At 41.7% G+C, this 20049-nt stretch overlaps 1 protein-coding gene across 5 annotated transcripts in view; it reads right to left on the reverse strand.

The window, feature by feature from the left end:
- ARHGAP26 (Rho GTPase activating protein 26) overlaps positions 1-20049 on the reverse strand; it is a 424411-nt gene that overhangs the window by 25077 nt on the left and 379285 nt on the right. Inside the window, exon 21 of one of the 5 annotated variants that reach the window (XM_070234028.1) lies at positions 1796-5421. The exons of the other annotated variants lie outside the window; for them this stretch is intronic. Coding sequence (XP_070090129.1) covers positions 5340-5421 — 82 coding nt within the window. The 3' untranslated portion in view covers positions 1796-5339. Of the gene's footprint in view, positions 1-1795; positions 5422-20049 lie in introns of those variants that run through there. 5 annotated transcript variants of the gene reach the window in all.

Here is a 20049-nt window from a genome sequence, read left to right on the forward strand (position 1 = left end):
CTTGGATTGAACTTTTGCACCAGCTTTAGTTTGCTGGTCCACAGTGTCCTCCAAAGGACTCAGACAGTTGCAGTCAGTCCCTTTGACATTCACTGAACAGTGAAGAAATAATGGTTTAGGAAGATAAGGCTAAAAGGCCTGGCAGCATGCAGGGTTGTGGCTGATAGTTCAAGTACAGTGTGTGGCAATATCATCAGCTTGACACCCTTCTGTGGTGACTCACTTGAATGATGGAACGTCTGCGGCACCAGCCAGGGCATGCCTGCCATACTGTGGACAGGGCTGCCCCGGCAGGCTCCCAATCTGATTATGGATGTGGCAGACCCTCTGTGGCCTCCACACCACAGTAGTTAAAACCTGAGCTGGTACGACATGAGCAGTAAGCTGACCATTAATGAGAAAGCAAATCTTTTAAAATTCTGATACTCAAAATTACAGACGACCTTGTAGAAAATTGGAAAATACCAAAAAGCAAGAAAAGCAATAAAATCATACATAATATACACCACTGATAATCACTGTTAACATTTTGGCATATTTCCTCACTTTTTTTGGGAGATAATAGTACATTCATAGTTAGTTGCCTGTTTTTTTCACTTAATAAAGCATTTTCCAATGTCATTAAATTGGCTTTAATATCATATTTTTAAATGGCAACAGGGTATTGTATTGTATGGTATACCCCAATTGATGTCACCATACTCTTATTATGTACATTCAGATTATTATCCCCCTTCAGCTATTATAAATAGTCCTGCAACTCACATCCTTGTTGAGGACCATTGCCTGTGTCTCCAATTGTTTCCTTAGTATAAATTCCTGGAAGTTAAGTTAGTGGGTCAAAGGCTAGGAGTTTTTTCTAAGGGTCTTGATATATCCTAGCAAATAGCTTTTCGGGAAGGTTCTACTGAATTGCATTCCACCAACAGTGTATGGGGGTTGCCTCTTCCCTCTCACCATGGGCCCCACCAGCGTGCAGCATTATCATAAAAAACATTTAGATGAAGTTTTTTTTGTTTTCAGTTCAAGTTGCCTCGGACTCTTCTCTTTCCTAGCATTTCCAATGATGTAAAAATGAATACAGTTCCCTTCTCGTGTTCTGTTTCCATCTGGAAGCAATGTTTAATTTTCCAAAGGGCATTCTGCCAAGAAGGTAGTGTGGGGAAGGAGCAAGGCAGGTGGACAGAGAGACAGACGACCACAACCGGGGCGGGGGGGGAGTGTGTTAGATTCCCTAGTCAAATGCTATGGCTGCTCCGAGAGAAGCCGGGAGTGGCGGATGTTTAGCTTATTCTAGGACTCTCAAAGATAGAGTGGGAAGGATGAGGGACCCAAGAGGGGCCAAAGTGTCTTGCACCAGCACTGTACTGTGGAGAAGTCACAAAACTGGCATCTGCTCCCCTCTGCCAGGCAGTGGAAGTGATCTGCAGCCCTGGTTCCCAGTCACGGGTCTCAGGCATGGGCTGGCCTGTGGGGTCGCTGGCCCAGGGCTGACCTTAATGCTCCATCAGTCCCCCTTCCTGATTAGGCCTGGAATGGGGATGGTGCTATTGAATCCAAGGGGATGGCTTATATTATTTTTCTTTCCGCCATCATGAGAGAGAAGAGAAAATTCTATGAAAACCTGTAAAGTCCTACTTAATTGAATCTGAAATCAGTGAATTTTTTTTCAGTGGAAAATATCCCTTTATGTCTTGATTTAAGGTACCATAAAAAGAAAAGGGAAATCAAACTTCAGCCAAGAAAATAGGGCCAAAAGGAATACTGGTAAACTGGATGGTGGTGAATCAGAGCAAACGACACAAAAACCGATTTTTATTTGTTGAAAATTTGAACACATATATTCTTTACATGTGTCTGCTTCACAACTTTACAAGACAAAAAATCCACATGCCCCCAAGTTGCACTGTTCCATATTTCTTGCAGACTTTTACTAGCGTGCATAGTATCGACAGATTCTTTCCTCTCACCTAATTTAATATGCATTTTTATTCAGACAATGACAGAGTCCTGATTCTTATTACAGCGAGACTAACTGGTGAAATCCCTTTAAGGCCTTAGCAATTACAGGCAATTACTCTTAAAATAGTTTTTAAATAATTTGCTTTTAAAATAGTTTGACTCATCTACAGTGCAGTGATTCTGTTTTCCAGCTTTTCAAAGAATTTCTGAAGTTTCAAATAAATTCTAAATTCAGATGCAGTGTGGTGGGAATGACAAATAATTCCATGATTTAAATAAAATTCAAAATCTTAGAATAGGGCATCTGTCACCCTGAAGGTTCCCCAAGTCAACAATAGGAACCCTCTCATGTTGAATAATACAGAAATACGAGGTAGAAGGAAAAACTAAAGATTGGACATAAAGATGCCCAGACAACAGGCCCAAAAAATTCTAAAGAGAAAGGACCAGTATCGTTAACTGGGACAAAGGCCTCCACTGTGCTGCATGGCACGTGATCCTTCTTGAGTTTTACTCTTTCCTGTTGCACCTGAGTCTAGCCCCTCAATCCTTTTCAACACCACATCTCAGGTACAACACAACTGATTCTTAAAATAAAATTCACTTTCTTTCAACTAAAAAATGTCACAATTTATGAAGTTATTTGTAAGGAAACGCAAAAGTATTTTGGGGCACTACAAAGAGTCTATGTGGTACCATGTGTTATTTCAAAAGATGTGAGTGGTTGCTAAGAAATCCCAATACCTCTTGACTACCTTAAATTGAGTGCAGTACAACCGCCATTCTCTATATAATGCAGATATTGCAAGAACAAATTCATTCACTGTAACTTAACAAGAAAGGGAAAGCAATAGTGCCACTAGACAATCTTCTGCTGTCCCGAGACATAACTTAAAGCCACCTTTCTAAAGCTAGAGGTGTTGAATACTATTCTGAGGAGAAAGTCTGCAAGTAGACAACTGTAACTGCCTCGGGGGATTGAGAATGGGGAGCTGGGTGCACAGGTGTGGACTGGACATTCACTTTTTAATTTTATATTTGTTTCTACTGTTTGAATTTTTAACATGAGCCTACATTACTTAATAATAGTGGTGGAAAGCACTCTTCCATGAATGGTGCTAGGATCATTGGATATCTGTATGGAAAAAGTGACACTTGACCCCTACCTCATATCACACCTAACAAATGATTTCCAGGTGGATTATAGATCTAAATGCCAAAGGCAAACAGTAAAGGTTTAGAAGAGAATAACTCTGGAACTTGGGGTTGGGGGTTACCCAACAGGCCATAAAACCACTAACCATAAAGGAAAACACTGATACACTGGATGACGCTAAAATTAAGAACTTTCATTATCAAAAGATAACATTAAAAGAGAGTAAAAAGGCAGCTACAACATGTAAATAAAGATAGTGCTATTAACCAAACTATACAAAGAATGCCTACTGACCAGCAAGAAACGGATGGACAACCAAGTGGGAAGTGGGCAAGAAAATTGCACAGGGACATTAGGAGAGAAAATTAAAAAGAAAAGGTGTTCAATCTTTCTGTAAAGCAGGAAATGCAGATTAAAACCTCAGTGAAATGATCCTGTACACCTGCCAGAATGACTAGATAGCTAACATCAAAATGCTGGAAATATCAAGTGTTTACAAGATGTGAAACATCTGGAACTCTTATCCTTTGCTGGAGGAGGGGTGTAAATTGCTACATCCACTTTAAACACAGTTTGGCATTATCTAGCGAAGGTAAAGATACCATTCTCTATGATCCAGCAGTTCCTTCATGGACATATACCCTAGAGCATGCTGTATACGTGTGCACCAGAAGACACGTTAAGAGAATGTGTACAGCAAATTATTTGTAAAAGCAAATACTGGAAACAACCCCGAAGTTCAGCACAAGTAGAAAGGAAAACAATTTTAGTACATTAATACAATGGTGTACTGTACCACAGTGAAAGTAAATGAACTACAGCTGCATGAAATGACTCTTAAAACCACTGAGCCAAAGAAGCCAGATTCTAAATAATAATAAAAAACACTACAGTTTAGGGATGCACACAGTTGATCCTTATTATTTGCAGATTCCTTATCTGTGAATTCACCTACTTGCTAAAATTTATCAGCAACCTCAGAATCAATACTCATGGTGCTTTCATAGTCATCTGTGGACATGCACAGAGTGATGAAAAACTTGAGACACTCTCAGTCACCTGATGCACACATTCCCATCTAAGCTTGAACAAGGGGACGCTGTGGCTTCTTGTTCGAGCTCTCTTGTGTTCCTAAGTGCAAGAAAGGCTGTGATGTGCCTTATGGAGAAAATATGTTCAGGTGTGACTCATAGTGCTGTTGGTCATGAGTTCAATGTTAATGAATCAATAATAATATTAAATAAGATGTCTTTAAACAGAAACAGGTACAACAAGATTATGTATTGATCAGTGGATGAAAATGTTGTGACCAGAGGCTTGTAGCAACTGAACCCTGCATTTCCCCTAGGAGCCGTGGTTCAGTATTTGCTAATTCAGCGTTTGCGGTGACTTTATAGAACATAACTACCGTGAATAATAAGAACCTGTATTTAAGAAGTGAAAATATAATTAAAAACAAGGAATTGATTACTGTAAACAGCAGATTAGTGGTTACCTTTGTGGGGAGGGAGAATACTGTGATAGGGAAGAAAGCAACAGATGTGGATACTTCTGGGGTCTTGGCAAAGTTGTATATCTTAACCTGGGTGGTGGTTATGCGGGTGCTTGCTAAATAATAATTTATTAAGCTGCACACTCATATTTCATGCACTTTTCTATATAGTAGAAATACGTGCAAATCTATCTTAAAACATACTTATGGAAAGAATATCAACATATTAACAGCATTCTCTAATGAATGACATTAAAGGTAATTTTTATTCTTTATGCTTTTAAAAATATTTTCCACAATTAATGTCACACTTATAACCAAAAAATTAATGTGTTAATAGAAAAAATAATCTCCCTAATCATACAAATGACTACTTTATTCTCTAGAAGAAGGATGTTTAATAGGGGCAAAATGACAGTTCAGTCTTTGCTGCACCAATCTATAGTTTAGGTTGCATAACACAGTTGTCAGCTCCCAACTGTCTGTACTGTTTCTCTGCTGTTTCAGTCAAATACCATCAACAAATATTTACTGAGCACATTCCCCATGCAAGAAGTAATTTTTCCATACTGCTTCCCTCATGGAAAATTATGTTGGCTCTTCTAGAGACTTTTTTTTTTAGTTTGGTAAAGTTATCACAGAAAGTCAATGGTGTCTTCCTTTCACCTGGGCATGGGGAAGTCGGGGAGAACATCTCGATGTCGCATTCTGAGTAAGCTGGATGATACGTTAACAACACTGGCTGAAAGTCATTGGCCATCCAGAATACTTTTCTATACAGTCTGCTTTCAGGGAATATTTCCTGTTTGGACTGGGGGGAGGAGAAGCAGGGAAAAGGATTTAGTAAGAATCTAAATGTCCACTGCTGAAAACAAAGAAGTAGTTAAAATTAGTAGTGGCGTCCCAAGATACTTCAGCTTCAAAGTAACCCTGGGGAAAGGAGATTCCTTGAATAAGGAGTCTAAAATATTTCGCTGTGTTCAGAACTCTCAGCAGTAGAAAAAGCACTTCTGCTGAAGATAATATCCAGGACGATTAAGTTAAACTCCTGTCACCGTACAAACCTTGGTCCGGACACCACAAAAGGCATATGAGGCCGAGAGATAAGGAGAGAGGAACTTTTATGAAAAGGCCAACAGTCTCTGACTTTTTTTTCTCTCAAGCAAATAACTGACTTTCCTCTAATTCTAGTGCTTATTCAACGGTCTAAACATTTGGAAAATTGTTTCTGATCTGATTTCAGCCTATTCAGATGTCTTCTCTACTCCCTTCATATCTTCCATGCGTGGCCTTGCTCCTTCAGTGTGACCATGACAAAACCTGCACTCTTCCCTATGCCCATGCCCACCTTCCACAATGGCTGGCTCAGGCTGCAATGAAGGAACACAATCTCACTAGGCTTCACGGTAATTTTCGCCCCTTGTTCACTTGGTTCTGAGGAGCTTATTGACTTGACTGGAAACAACTTTAAATGATTTTCCAGCAAAGTCACCCTTTCCAGTGGAAAAAGAGTTTTAACATCTGTGAATAAAAACAAACTGAAGGAAAATGATTTTTATATTCTCTAGTTCCTGTACTTCAAAACCAAACTCCCATGGAGAAGTCAATGAAAATAGACACAGTAAAACACCACTAATTCTGATCTCACAAAATTAAAATTTCTACTTTTTTTTTTTCAAATCTGAGGTAGATCCAAATTACTCTCAACAATCTTCAAGTTACTAGGCAAATTTACAGTGTAAATAACATTTTCAAATAGATGCTTAAGAGGGCCATTCATGGTGATCATTCCAAAATGCAAATCTGATCACGTCATTTCTCTGCTTAAAACACTTCAATGCTTCCCCCTTGCTACTAGGATGAAGAACAAGGCCTTCTCACCTGGACTACTGTAAGAGTCTCTAGCCCGGCTTCTTTACCTTTTACTGTTCCAATCCATCCTACTGCATATAGTAACTACACGAAGCTCCCAAACACATAGCTTAAATATTTGTTAAATGTTGTTGAATGAACAGCAGTCTCCTGCTCATAAACACCCCATTACCTACTGCATATAGAATAAATTCCTTACCCTGGGGTAGTGGAATAGATGGTTACAGTTTATTCCTGCCCACCAGTTTTCCTACCCTTCTTCTGGGTCATTTGCAGATGTTCTTCACCCCAAGTGATACATGTGGGTCCAATGTCCCATTGATTTCATGGCAGGGACAGGCATGTGATCCAAGCTGGCTAGTCAGAGTCCCCCTTCCCCCTGGCCACAGTGACTGGGTCAAGGATGGACATGTAATAGATCACAGTTCATCCAGGGGGTCTAACATATTCACAGTTCAGCCACCGGGTCTGGATGCAAAACCTAAGTGTATTCGCTTAGGGTGACCAGATCTTCTTTCCCCATTACATGGCAACATCTGTTAGCAAATGAAGTTTAAAAAAAAGAGGGAAGAAGAGCCAAGTAAAATAATAATTTGGGCTCTTGGATCCAATTGTGCTCGAGGTTAGATCCACCCTCAGATTTCCCAAAATTGTAAGCTTATAACTTCCACTTTTTCCTTAAGCCCATTGGGTGCCTGTCATTTGAAGGTCTTTCACAACACTGCCCCAATGCTCTTCTTAGTGCTCATTACTTGCCTGCATGTCCCCAGTGCTCTCCAGGTCAGCAAACTTCTTCTTAAGGGGCCATATACTAAATATTCTAGACTTTGTGGACCAAGAGGCAAAATTGAGGGTACTATGTAGTTACTTACATAACCATGTAAGACAAAGCAGTTTAGCAACATAAAAACCACTCATCTCGTGGGACATAAAAACAAAAAAATCAGGCAGCTGGCTGGATTTGGCCCATGGGCCGTAGTTTAGTCCAGCTCCTGGGCTTGTCAAACTGGTTTACTTGTGCCACGAACAAGCTTTCAGCTTTCCATCACCATGTTCTTGCTGGCGCTGTTTTTCTCACCTGGAATGTCTCTTCCCTTGCCCCTAACCAGGGCCCACACACTATTCAAAGCCCAGTTCAAACGTGCACTCCCATCTGAGGATTCTCTGCTGTCACAGTGAGTCCGTCTGTCTCCTCTGAACCCTCAAGGACTCTATACCTTTCTTCTGGCCTTGACCCCACCTTGCCTGCAGTTATCTTACTCTTCCGGTTTTCTCCTGCATACTGTGAATGCTCAGCAAGTATCTTTAGAATTGACAATATCTAAAGGCTGCATTAAAAAAAAAACAAAAAAAAAAACTCCACAGGATCAAAGTAATGAATGAAGGGAAAGGCAATATGGATCTACAAGAAGCCAAGGGTAAGACTCTGGGAGTCACGGAAGCCAGACGTATCTGAATCAGAATGACCCAATATCCTGAAACGGAACTGCTCTCCCTCTAGTGTTGTCACGACAGCTCTACATACAGGCACCTGTTTCCTTACCGAGGATGGTGACATGCAACAAGTACCACAGGAGGGGCGTGTCAGACATCTTGTTTCTGGTGGGGAGGCAGGCATGCTGGTCTATACTCTGATAGACTAGTGGGTTTCGGTATTCAATTTCAGTCACTCACTGGCATTGTTCTTCCTCCTGACTCCTAGGTAGTGTTGCTCAACCTCAGTCACTTGTGCCCCAGCCTCATATCTTTTGCCATATCTGTGTATCATATGTATTTCTAATATATAATATTTTAATATTTTTTCTTTAACTTGATCCCCTTAATAAAACATAAACATCCACTTTAGTCCATTCTAAATATTAAAACCCCATTATTATTAAAATGAAGAAAAAAGTTCATCCAAGCACCATTTAAAATTTTCAGGTACCTCAGTGCCACAAGGCTCACATTTTGGAAATTTCTGTTCTCAGCTATCGATCTTTTTATTTCCTCTTGCAAAAACATAGCATATACTTTTCCAAGATCTAATGAATTACTCTGAAGAGTTAAATTAATAAAAAAACTTATATGTACATTTCAAGCAAGGTGTTGATGGTCATTTAATATTTTTCCCTCTTAAATTTGATATAATTCATCTATACGATCATCATCATCATGATGTCAACATTTACCGATTCTGTTCAGTATTCCTGGGAGAGCAGGATTTTAAAAAATAGCTTTATTCAGCTACAACTTACACGTTGACAGAGTTGTGTAATCATCACCCATAATCCAGTTTTATAATGTTTCTAGAAGTCCAAAAACATCCCTCCTGCGATTTACAGTTAAGCTCTGCTCCCAATACCAGCCACAGACAACCATGATCTACTTTCTATCTCTAGAGATTTGCCTTTTCTGGACTTTTCACAAAAATGGAATCATACAACGTGGGACCCTTTGCGTCTGGCTTGTTTCACTTAGCATAAGTTCATAGTGAGCTAAAAGCTTTCAAAGGGCAGGTGAAAGTGATGATAACAATTAATGACGAGTACTAACTTCTATTGATACTTACCACGTACCAGTCATTCAGCCAAACTTTTTGGAGGCATTATCTTATTTAATTTTTCCAAACAATCTCAGGGATAGGTACTATTATTCCCATTTTTCAGATAAGAAAACCGAGGATCATAAAGTTTAAGTATCTTTGCCTAAGTCCAATTGGCTTGTTGGTGGATGAGCTGGGATTTGAAACCAGCCCTAATTCTTAGCCACTATGCTATCTGTCCTCTGTTTCAAAAAATCTTGAAATCAAACCCACTGAGATTTTCCTAAAAAATATGAGTTTGGAAGGTGATGTATAGTTTATTGTGCCAGGACAAAAACCTTTGAGGGCACCTAGAAAGGAAGGCTCACCAGAGTGGGCACTCCAGAGCCTCTGGAGCACATCCAGCCTCCATGGGGCACAGAGCCTCCCTCTGGCATGACAGACACGCTGCACCTGCTGCTCAGGTGAACTGGAAGTGCCCTGCTCCTCACAGCATCCTTCATAATATGTGCTCTTGCCCTCAATCTACTGAAGCCTTTTCACTTTATTTAGAAAGCATGTGTTAGAGGACATAAAAAAAATACTATCTTTAAGGCTGTTTATGAGCAATTTTCCTCAAAAAGCCTCAGAAAGTGGTCCATGTGAGCCATCTGTTATAAGGGAAACTAGAAACCACCTGTCTGTCTGCCTGTGCTCTGATCAAGGAAGTTGTAATTACCTCCTTGGTGAAGGATTTGGATCATTACAGTAAATCCCTTATTCAGCACATATTGTAATAGGATGGCATTCTGACCGTAAAAACCAGGGTATTTATCCTCTCGCTCTACAAAGCTGCAATAAAACCTCAGCTATTTGGAGCCTGTTAGAGTGAGTTGTGCCTTAGCCTTGTTTTTTACTCAACGATAAATATTTACTGCATACCTACTACATGGCAGGGGCTTTATAGGCACTGGGAAGAGCAGAAAACAAGTGAAGCAAGGCTTCTGTCCTCAAGCATGTTCAGACACAGTGAACTTCAAGGCAGGCTGTGAGAGTACAGGCTGGGTGGAGCAAAAAAATACCACAAATTCTCACTGCATTTCTTCATCTGATCCTCACAAGATTTGCATTTTATGTTTTCTGATGTGTGTAATATAACAATTAGGTAGGTATATACTTTATCAATAAGTAAATAAAAACAACAAATACATACTGGAGGTGCATGTCCCAAATATTTTTCTGATAATATTTTGATTATTTTAGTGATCAAAATAGTTTAGGAAACACTGTTCGTGTGTGTGTGTAACAGACAATAAACAAGTAAACAACCAAATACGATAATTTTAGATGTTATTAAGAGCTATGAAGAAAATAAAAATGAGAGCAGTGTGAGAGTGAGTGCCTGGGTGGGGAAGGGTGGGCAGGATGATTTGGACTCTGTGGATGGGGCACTTTTCTCCGGGTTGACATCTGAGCTGAGACCTCAACAATGTAGTGTGCTCAGGGCTCATTCTCTTAAAGGCCAGTGCATCTTTTTATTTTAACAATTTGGGATTAAAACAAACACCAAGCCCCACTTCCTCCTAAGCTCCCTCAGTTTCCTTGCTTCATCATTGAACCTTTTCCCAGAATCCTGTGTGAACTTAATGGAAAGGGTCCTATTTTGAAGGAAAGAACCGTTGAAAGAAGATCAGTAATAAAAGTTGGCCTGGCTGTAGCAGAATTCCCAGTAGTGGCTAGTAACAGCAAAACATACTTTTCCTGCAAGAAATTGTTTCCTGGTAAAGCTAAAAAGGCATTCTGTTTGGAGAAACAAATGCTCGCCTTTTCAATGAAGTCTCTATGCGCTCTAAAAAAAAGTATGTTGCTTGTTCCTTTTCAGAAGAAAGGAATTACAGAAGCCCCAAACAAACAAACAAACAGCCTGAAGACTTCTCTTCCTTTGTGAGCTGTCACACCTCCTGGATCTATAGGATCAAGCACGTGGTGAGATATTCGAGTGATCATCCCTACTTTTTCGAGTTCACTCTGACTTTGACTCTCCGAGGTTCTAACTCACTTTCTGTCAGTGTATTGTTAATTTGTTTACAAAGGTTTTCACGGTAATAGTATTACAAGCCCTTTCGGTTCCCTTCAGAAATCGCAAGTCTATATTTTCAAATGCAGCCACCTGAAATGTGAGGACAAACCTTCTACAAAGCTATTCCCCAATGCCCACATCATGTCTCTGTCAGCTCTTCTTATTGTCACCCAGGCTTATAGTGACAAAATGATACCCTGCATATATTTAACCTTTCTGTCATTCTCCCCGGAAACTATGGAAAGGAAAGGAGAATCCTCCCAAGGGAAGAATACTGCAAATCACAAACGAGCAAATTACAAAAATGAAAGAAAATAAAATGTATTTTCCAAAATGAAAAGTCCCCACACTATCAAGTAGTTGAATGAGTCTGGCTGGGTTGGGGCCTAAAAATCTGTATTTTTTAAATGCTGTCCCCATTCCCCTCAAATCCCAGCCCTGTGGTTCTGAGAAGCAAGCAGAGATGGGAACCACTGATCCTTAGTTTCTCCAGCGTTCCATGTCAGCCTTGTTAATTACTGGGAAATGTGAACACACCAGGTGCTTAGTAGCAATATACCTTTGTGATTATTTTGTTCCTCTAAAAACTTTGATTTATTTGCACGGACTTTGTTATTTTTGGCTCTGTAAATGTGCAAATTTATCCATCGAATTAACAAATTCTCAGTGCTAATGTGTGATTTGGTCAAAAGATTGAAGGCGTTCTGAGAGAGAGGGATCAGTTTAAGCTAGAGGAGTTTGGGAAAGCTTCCCCTGAGTTGGAGTGTTCCCATTCTCCATTTTGGAGTTTAAAATTAGGGGGGGCTATGGTCATACTTGCATCTGGGAATGGAGAATCAGGGTCATGGGCAAAATGAGCCCCTACTTTCTGCTGAGGCAAGATGCAGCAATGGCACAAAGCCTTGCCTCTGGAATAACAGCTCCCACTGGTAGCGAGTGCTTCCAACACGCCAGGCTCTGGGCAGAGGGCTTTCTGACACTGAGTCATCCCAACGACCCTGCGAGGGCTGCCCTGATTTTGCAGAGGGGTAAGCCGGAAGTTGGAAGGGATGATTAATTTTCTAGGAGCCACAAAGTGGTGGTGCTGGGACTGAACCAAGGCAGCCTGACTCCAGGACTTGGGTTCTCCCAAACTGCTGTGCCCACTACTCTCCTGCAGCCTCTCCACTGCAGCTTTCACATGGCTAGTGGCTCCCATCAGTCTCCAGCACGCTCACCTCACAAGCCCAGTGGACAGAAGGGACCGGGAAATGCCTGACGCAAGGTGGCCAGCCAACTTAGAGGAAATTTGCTTTGAAGTGCCCTAGAACCCGTTGAAACAGATAAAACCCCAGTTCCAAAAATCTCATAAATACATATTAAGTGGAAAATTTAAAAAAAATGGTTTGGAAGTTTCTCAATACTTTCATGGGTTTTCTGTTTTCAGAGAATACCTGTCATATTTGATAAACAGACTTCTAAATGAAAACAATATTCTTAAGAATAATGAGTTAAGTGTAGGAGTTTGGGGTCAGAGAGCCCCCCACTACTAGTTTAAATACTGATTCTGCCAATTATTAGCTGTGTGACCTTGGGCAACTTAACTTCTGTGTCCCTCATTTTCCTCCCCTGGTTAAAATGGGGATAATTAATAATTATATTAGTATATTAATTAGTTTATTAAAGCTTGGTATGCAGTAAGTTGGTGGTCTAGTGGTTAACATTCGGCGCTCTTACCACGGAGGCCTGGGTTTGTTTCCTGGTGAGGGAACCACACCACCCGTGTGTCGGTTGTCATACTGTGGTGGCTGGGTGTTGCCATGATGCTGAAAGCTATGCCACTGGTATTTCACATACCAGCACGGTCATCCATGGTGGACAGGTTTTAGCGGAGCTTCTAGACTAAGATAAACAAGGAAGAAGGACCTGGCCATCCACTTTTGAAAAAATTGGCCATGAAAACCCTATGAACAGCCTTGGAGCATTGTCTGATACAGCACCAGAAGGTGAGAGGATGGCACAAAAGGACCCTGCAGGGTTCTGCTCTGCTGTATACAGACAGGGTCGCTAGGAGTTGGAATCGACTCAACGACACTAACAACAAAAATGCGTTCACTAAACGGTAGCAGTTATGACTATGATATGCTTGACTTGTCCTGAAAAAATGGTTCTTCTATTTTAAAATGAAAAGTAGACTTGAGGACTCAGTATTTTTACCATCTCTAAATCCTAAGGCAGTGATCCAAATGGAAGTGAAAATGAAGAGAAAACTGCACCATCACCTAAACAAAAGGAAAGAGAGAAAAAGTAATATGCCTCAAGTTCTAGGGCTTTCACCCTAGGGTAATTTCCCCTCTTAGCACAGCCCTGTTACTTGTGTCTGCACAGCAAAGCCCTCAACAGAAAACACACAGAGGCAAGTTCCCAGGCGCTCAGGTTGTGGTACCAGAAGCAGATAGGTCCGCAGGTATCAAATAACCTGCGCTCAAAGCTCTGAATTTTATGTCAAGTGGAGGTGTCAGTCCCTAGCTGTGGACCTTAATTAAGCCCCAGCCTCTTTTTTCCGGGCAGGCCAACAGGAGATGTCTGTTCTTCCATTGGCTCCGTCAGAGAAAAGCTGGTGGTGTCACTGAAAGGCTGGATGTTGCAGAAAATGGGCCTGGGAAGATGGGAGGACAGGCACTGCCCACCAGCCCATACTCATTCTGGGGGTGTCGGTGGAGAGGGTCTGAATTCTGGGGCACTCCTGTGGACAGCTTCCTGAGAAGCCCACGTGGAGAGGGCAGGTGTAGGGGAGTCATAGTGCAATACTTCCTCCTTGGGGCGGGTCTTTCTCCAAGAAGAGTACTGGCTCTTAAAAGCAGTGTTGCACAGGTTTTATAGAAATGCTGCCAGGACTGGCATTGTTCATTCTTATAATATTCTGTAAGGTAAGCAGCAAAGAGTTGCCATCACTAAGCTGGACAAGGGAGGCTGGGCTGGATCCTTGGACATTAGGACTCAACGAACGGCTTAATTTCTTGAGGGTGGCGGATGGGCCATTGCAGCAACTTCTTCCCTTCTTTTCCTTCTAAGCCATGGGACTTTCAACATCTAACTTTCCCTCTCCTCACCTCTGCCAAGAGGCTAAAAACTGGTTCTTTAAATAGGGAGGCTTCTTTAGGAAGACAGGCCTAGAGTGGAGTCATTGGAAAACCTCCCACAGGGAATGCAAGGTGGAGTGCGAAGAGCAAGGGCTATGGAGACAGGTATAGGGAGGAGGGGAACTCTTATGGCTCCACCTCACTCTCCTCATTTGAAAACCAGGGAAAATGTTACCCCAAGGGCCTTGGTGAGGACTGCATTGAGTACATAAAGAGCCAGGACCACATCTGGTACAAAGAAAGTGCCCCTGACATAACAGCAAGTATTGATACTGACTGAATTTGATAAACTAGCAGAGTCAAGGAAAGAAGTAAATAACCTGAGGGTCTGTGCCACCATATCTGCCTTTCCAAAGCAAAACTAACCAGGAATAAGGATGCCAGGGATCTGTTTAATTCAAATATGCAAAGCCAGCTTACTTTCTCTACTCACTCACCCTGTTTTTGGTAAAAAAACAAAAACAAAATGGGGGTATGGCTCATAATATATTTTTTTAATACATAAATATTTATTTTTTAAAATACAGAAAGAAAATTCATTGTTTCTGTTTCTAGCTTTAAAAGCAATTTGTACTCAATGTAGAAAATGAAGAAACAATAATAGGCAAAAAACAAAACTAAACAAAACCTCCCAAATTAAAATAGAACTACCATATGATCCAGCAGTTCCACTTCTGGGTATTTATCCTAAGAAAACAAAAAACACTAACTTGAAAAGATATATACATTCCCATGTTCATTGCAGCATTATTTACAATAGTCAATGGAAACAATCTAAGTTTCCATCAATGGATGAACAGATAAAGAAAATGTGGTGTGTATACACACACATTGGAATATTATTTAGCCATAAAAAAGAATGAAATCTTGCCATTTACAACAACATGGATGGACCTGGATGGCATTAAACTAAATGAAATAAGTCACACAAACACTGTATGATCTCACTTCTTTGTGGAATGGGGAGGAGGGGAGGAAGGGAGGGGAGGAGAGGAAGGGGAGGAAGGGGAAAAAGGGGAGGAAGAGGAGGAGGGGAGGAGGCGAGGAAGGGAGGAAGGGAGGGAGGAAGGGAGGAAGAAAGGAGTGGAGTTCATAGATGGCACAGAGAACAGACCGGTGGTTGCCTGAGGATGGAGGTAGGGGGTGGGCAGAACGGGTGAAGGTGGTCAAAAGGCATAAACTTCCAGTTATAAAATAAATAAGTCACGGTGATGCAATGTACAGCATGGTGACCACAGTTAATAATACTGTATTGCATATTTGAAAATTACTAAGAGAGTAGATCTTAAAAATTCTCATTGCAAGAAAAAAAATTTGTAACTATGTGTATAGTGACAGATGTTAACTAGAGTTACCGTGGTGATCACTTTGCAATATACACAAATATTGAATCATTACGTTGTACACCTGAAACTAATATAATGTTATATGTCAACTATACCTCAATAAAACAAAACAGAAAAACTAAACAAAACCAACTATCGATATTTCCACACTAAGGTACTACTGTTAACATGTTAACTGTAACATGACTGTTTTAAAACCTTTCTATGTGGACACAGACATCCACATGCATTTTGTTTTGTGCATTAAAATGGCACTGCAATTCATATACTTTTTTATTCTGCTTTTTTCAATAAAGTAGTTTATTATGAAAATATTCCCATGCCAATAAAATTTATCAGCAACATAATTTTTAATAGCTGCATTGAACTCCATGGCTGTGTGATAATTACCAAATCATCACCACTGTTGGACATTTAAATTATTTCCTTTTTTGCTATTAGAAATAATACTGGGATAAAAGTCCACCCACCTTTGCATATATCTGTGATTATTTCCTGATGGTAAGTACTAGAAGTACAATTGCTGAGTCAAAGGGTAATAAGCCCGTCTTAAGGCTTCTGACCCATATTTCCATACTGCTCCCAAGCAAGGTCATGCTGACTTATTATCGCACCCACCATGGGGGACTCGGCCTTACATGCATTCCTTCTTGCCTCCACTCCCCTCTCCTTCTTCAGCCTCTTGGGTATATGGATTGTGCTGCTTTTGCCAAACGAGCCAATCAAGACTAGCAAGGCAAAAATGGGGCTGATGTAATCTAGGTTCAAATCATTCCTCCAAAATAAATGAGAGCTCTAAGAGGAGACTGCTCTGAACCACGGCAGTGTTTCAGAACCAGGGGCTTGGTGGGAGAAGGGAGGGCAGGTCTGTTCTCCCTTAGCCTCTTCTCCTGAATGGAGAATCACTGGCTTCCTCCAGTCCATCAATCAGCAAGCTGAGTCTGAACACTGAATTACAGCAAGGGAATGAATGAGCTCATATATAACAGGGACACAGACGCTGAGCCCAAACATGCGTGCAGATACCCCTGTTACACCTCCAGCTGCTTGCTGGAGACACTCTTGCAGGTAAAATGTCCTTTCACATACCTCATGGAATCAACAGGGAGTGAGTGTTCCTTACTCTTTTTTTTTTTTTTTAAGGGAAGAGAAAAGCATATGCGATAAATTAATTCGGGTTGGAGACTCAGATATTTGTCATGAGTATTTCCGCTAGTTAAAAAGAGGCATTCTCCACCCTCCAATGGGCAGTAAGGGACAGCTGGCATTTTGGAGTTGGCAAATTCCTCCTGAAAGATCAATGTTGTCTCTGTATTTGATAGACTGATCTGGTCTAAGGTTTATTTGTTGAAAGAGATAATGCAATATTCAGACCATCAGCATGTGCACACATACGCTATTTTCCTTAGCCCCTTTTCCTCTGTGAAACTTCCAGAATCTGAATGCCTTACCTCCTGTTCAAGAGTCAGAGTTTCTGACCAGGGGCAAAGGGAACTTCAAATGACGTGGCTACCATGGGGAGAGGAAGAGAGACAGAACAATCTCTAAGAACAACTACAGGTTATCTAAAGTCCCACTGAAACTAAGACAACGAAGGCCTTCCCCAAGTCCCTCCTACCACCTGCCTCACCAGAACCTCTGCCTGCTTACAAGGAATCAGAGAGGCTTGTTCTGACGTGTGCCAGGCGCAGGGCACTGCTGTGGAGCCTCAGGGTTTGCACTGGTATTTGCACACCTCCTCTGGATGCCTAGGAGCTGCTGAAGGAAGCCATTCCCCTGCTATGCCTTTGCCCATAGAGGCAGTGAGCGGCCTGGGGAATTTCCACTGGTGGATGCAGCTGCTGCTCTCTGGGTAACTCACAGTACGTGTGGGCAGAGAAGAGTTCGAGAAATGAGTTGCCTGGAGCCAACTCATTCTGCAAGTTGCTCCCCAGCAGATGACGGACTGTAGTTGAGTTTTGCAATTGCTCAGGATGGGGCAAACTCCTGGGAGGTTAGTGCCAAAGCAGTGGAAGGGCCTTGTGTCCTTCCAGAATGGTAGCTGAGATGAGTTAACCATAGGAATAGTTAAATATTTACTGAGGGCTCATCATAAGGTAGGTCACAGGGTGCTTTGCTCTCGTTATCTCCTTGATCCCCACAACTGGCCCAGCAGGTGAGGAGACCATACATATGAATTTGTTGTTCTGGAAAATCACAGACAACCTTCCAGGACATTTTACTTAGGGCCCACATCAACCCACCTGCTGCCCCTCACCTTTGCAAGTACTTGGCCAAGCACAGTGTTTAGACACGTTTTGTGAGGCTCTGTTGCCACCGGGAACAGCCCAAACTCCCCTACTCCTAGGCCTTATCTAGGAAAAGAAACTGGCTCCTTTGCCATTTTTAAACTGCATGAGGCACAAGGAAAATAACCCTAAAATCAAAGTAGCCAACTGGCTGCCAACACGTTGGATTCAGAGGGCGTCAACAAAACCGGACAACCATGGGACCTGTCAGGGCTCTTAGCAACTGCAGCAAGAACTTTCCAAAGAACCTGCGTTATAAATGATCAGGTGGACTATAATTAACCAAGGACCATATCCTAAAAAAATAGTTTTCTTGACATGATTTATGGAAACAACTATTTACATAGAATCTGAATTTGAGAATGGAATGGCTAAAGATAGAGTGACTATTTACTTAAGAACTGGCATGGCCAGGCTATCAGAGAGAGCGAGCAAAACATATGTCTCTATTTCTAGGAAACTTCAGGACATTCTGGTCTGACACATTTGCTAATGAGTATATAAAAATTGCTATGTGAATTATTTCCTAGGCCAATTACTTAAGGTAGACGAGAAATTATCTCATACATCTTCTGCGCTAATGACAGGTTCTGGATAAAGGAATTCTTAGGTCATCAACAAACCAAGTTTCATTTTTTTTCTCACTAAAATGGATTCGAGTAACAAATATTTATGAAGTGTCTTCCCTGAGCCAGGCTTTGTCCCAGGTGCTGGGAATCCTGTGAAACACAAGGTAGGATGGTCCTTACTCTCACGGGGCAGATGGACAATGAGCTGGTGAGTGCATTATCAGGCAAGAACATTTCAGAGGGAAAATGTGATGAAGAAAACAAAACAGGGCGATGGGGTGGCAGTGATGGCGGAGGTCAGAAGGGGCAGGGTGGGTTGGGGCACGTGAAGATCAGGGAAGGACCTTCTAAGGCAGCAGGAACAGGTGTTGCTAAGGCTCTGCGGCAAGAATGAACTTGGTTTGTACAAGGAACAGAATAAGCACAGGAGCATAAGTGATGGAGACAGGCATGTGAAATGAGGTCAGGGAGACTAATAAGGTAAACAAGGGCCAGGTCACACATCTAGGAGAAAGAGTTTAGATTTTGGGTGCAACTGGAAGGCAGTGGAGAGTTTTAAACAATTTCCTGAATCTGAGGCATTGCTAAACATTTGATGTGTTAACAGAATTAAAAAACAAAAAACTAAAACAAAACAAAAAACCCCTAAAAATCTCAAAGATAAAGCCATTTCCTAAGTAGGGGGTCAAAATTCCACTTTTTGCAAAATTCATTGGCCAGAAATCATTTTATGTGTTCAGTTATTTGTGTAAAAAGATGAATTTTTATTACTAAGTTGTAGGCACTGTGCTGGGCACTAAGGAGATACAATTTAAAAGACATCATTGGCCCCCAGAGAATACGACACAGACAAGTAACCCGGAGATGACGGTACACTCTACTGGGAGATAAGAGCTTCCCTAACATGCAGGCATTACCCTACCCAGTGTAGGAGGGAGGGGAGGGGTAAGGAGGGAGAATCAGGAAATGCTTCTTGAAAGAAGTGATGTTTAATAACAGTGTTCCCAGGAGGTGAGAAGAAACAGGGCAAGGTTGAGAAAGTGAAACAAGTTGAGAAGGGCTCAAATGGAGAGTTTCAACAGAGGCTGCAGCGTCAAGCAGAGTGGATCACCCAGGCCTCAGTGAATAAGAGGTTTCTGGAGTTTACGGTATCAATGGGGCATCATCAAGACTATTGACAGGGGGAGTTCTGTGTCCAAGGTTGCATGTTAGACCAATCCCAAGGGTTGCAGTATAGGGAATGAGTTGGAGGGCCCGTGAAGGGTGAGGAAGACCAGATGGGCAAGGCCTGGGTTAGGGTGGAGGCAGCAGGGATGGAAACAAGTAGGCTGATGTGAGAGAGGCAGAATTGGCAGGTCATGAGGATTGATGAGAAGTCAGTGATAAATAAAAAGGAGAGTCAAGGAAGCTGGCCAGGTTTCTAGGCACCTGAGGGAGAGTGGTGGAATTCGTGGAAAGAGGAAGCACAGAGTGAGGAACAGGTGTGGCTGCAGGGGAGGGAGAGAAGCATTCATGCTGACAGTCAACTGGCATTGGGGCTTGGCAGACAGTTGGATACACGGGTCTAGAGACCAGGCAGAAGATCCAGGATCTGGACAGTCTTTGGCATGTTGCTGGTGATTGGAACCATAGAAAGGGATGAAATCAATCTAAGATTTA

Source organism: Equus caballus, chromosome 14 (genome assembly GCF_041296265.1).
Source record: "Equus caballus isolate H_3958 breed thoroughbred chromosome 14, TB-T2T, whole genome shotgun sequence".
In the NCBI taxonomy this organism is placed as follows: Eukaryota; Metazoa; Chordata; class Mammalia; order Perissodactyla; family Equidae; genus Equus; species Equus caballus.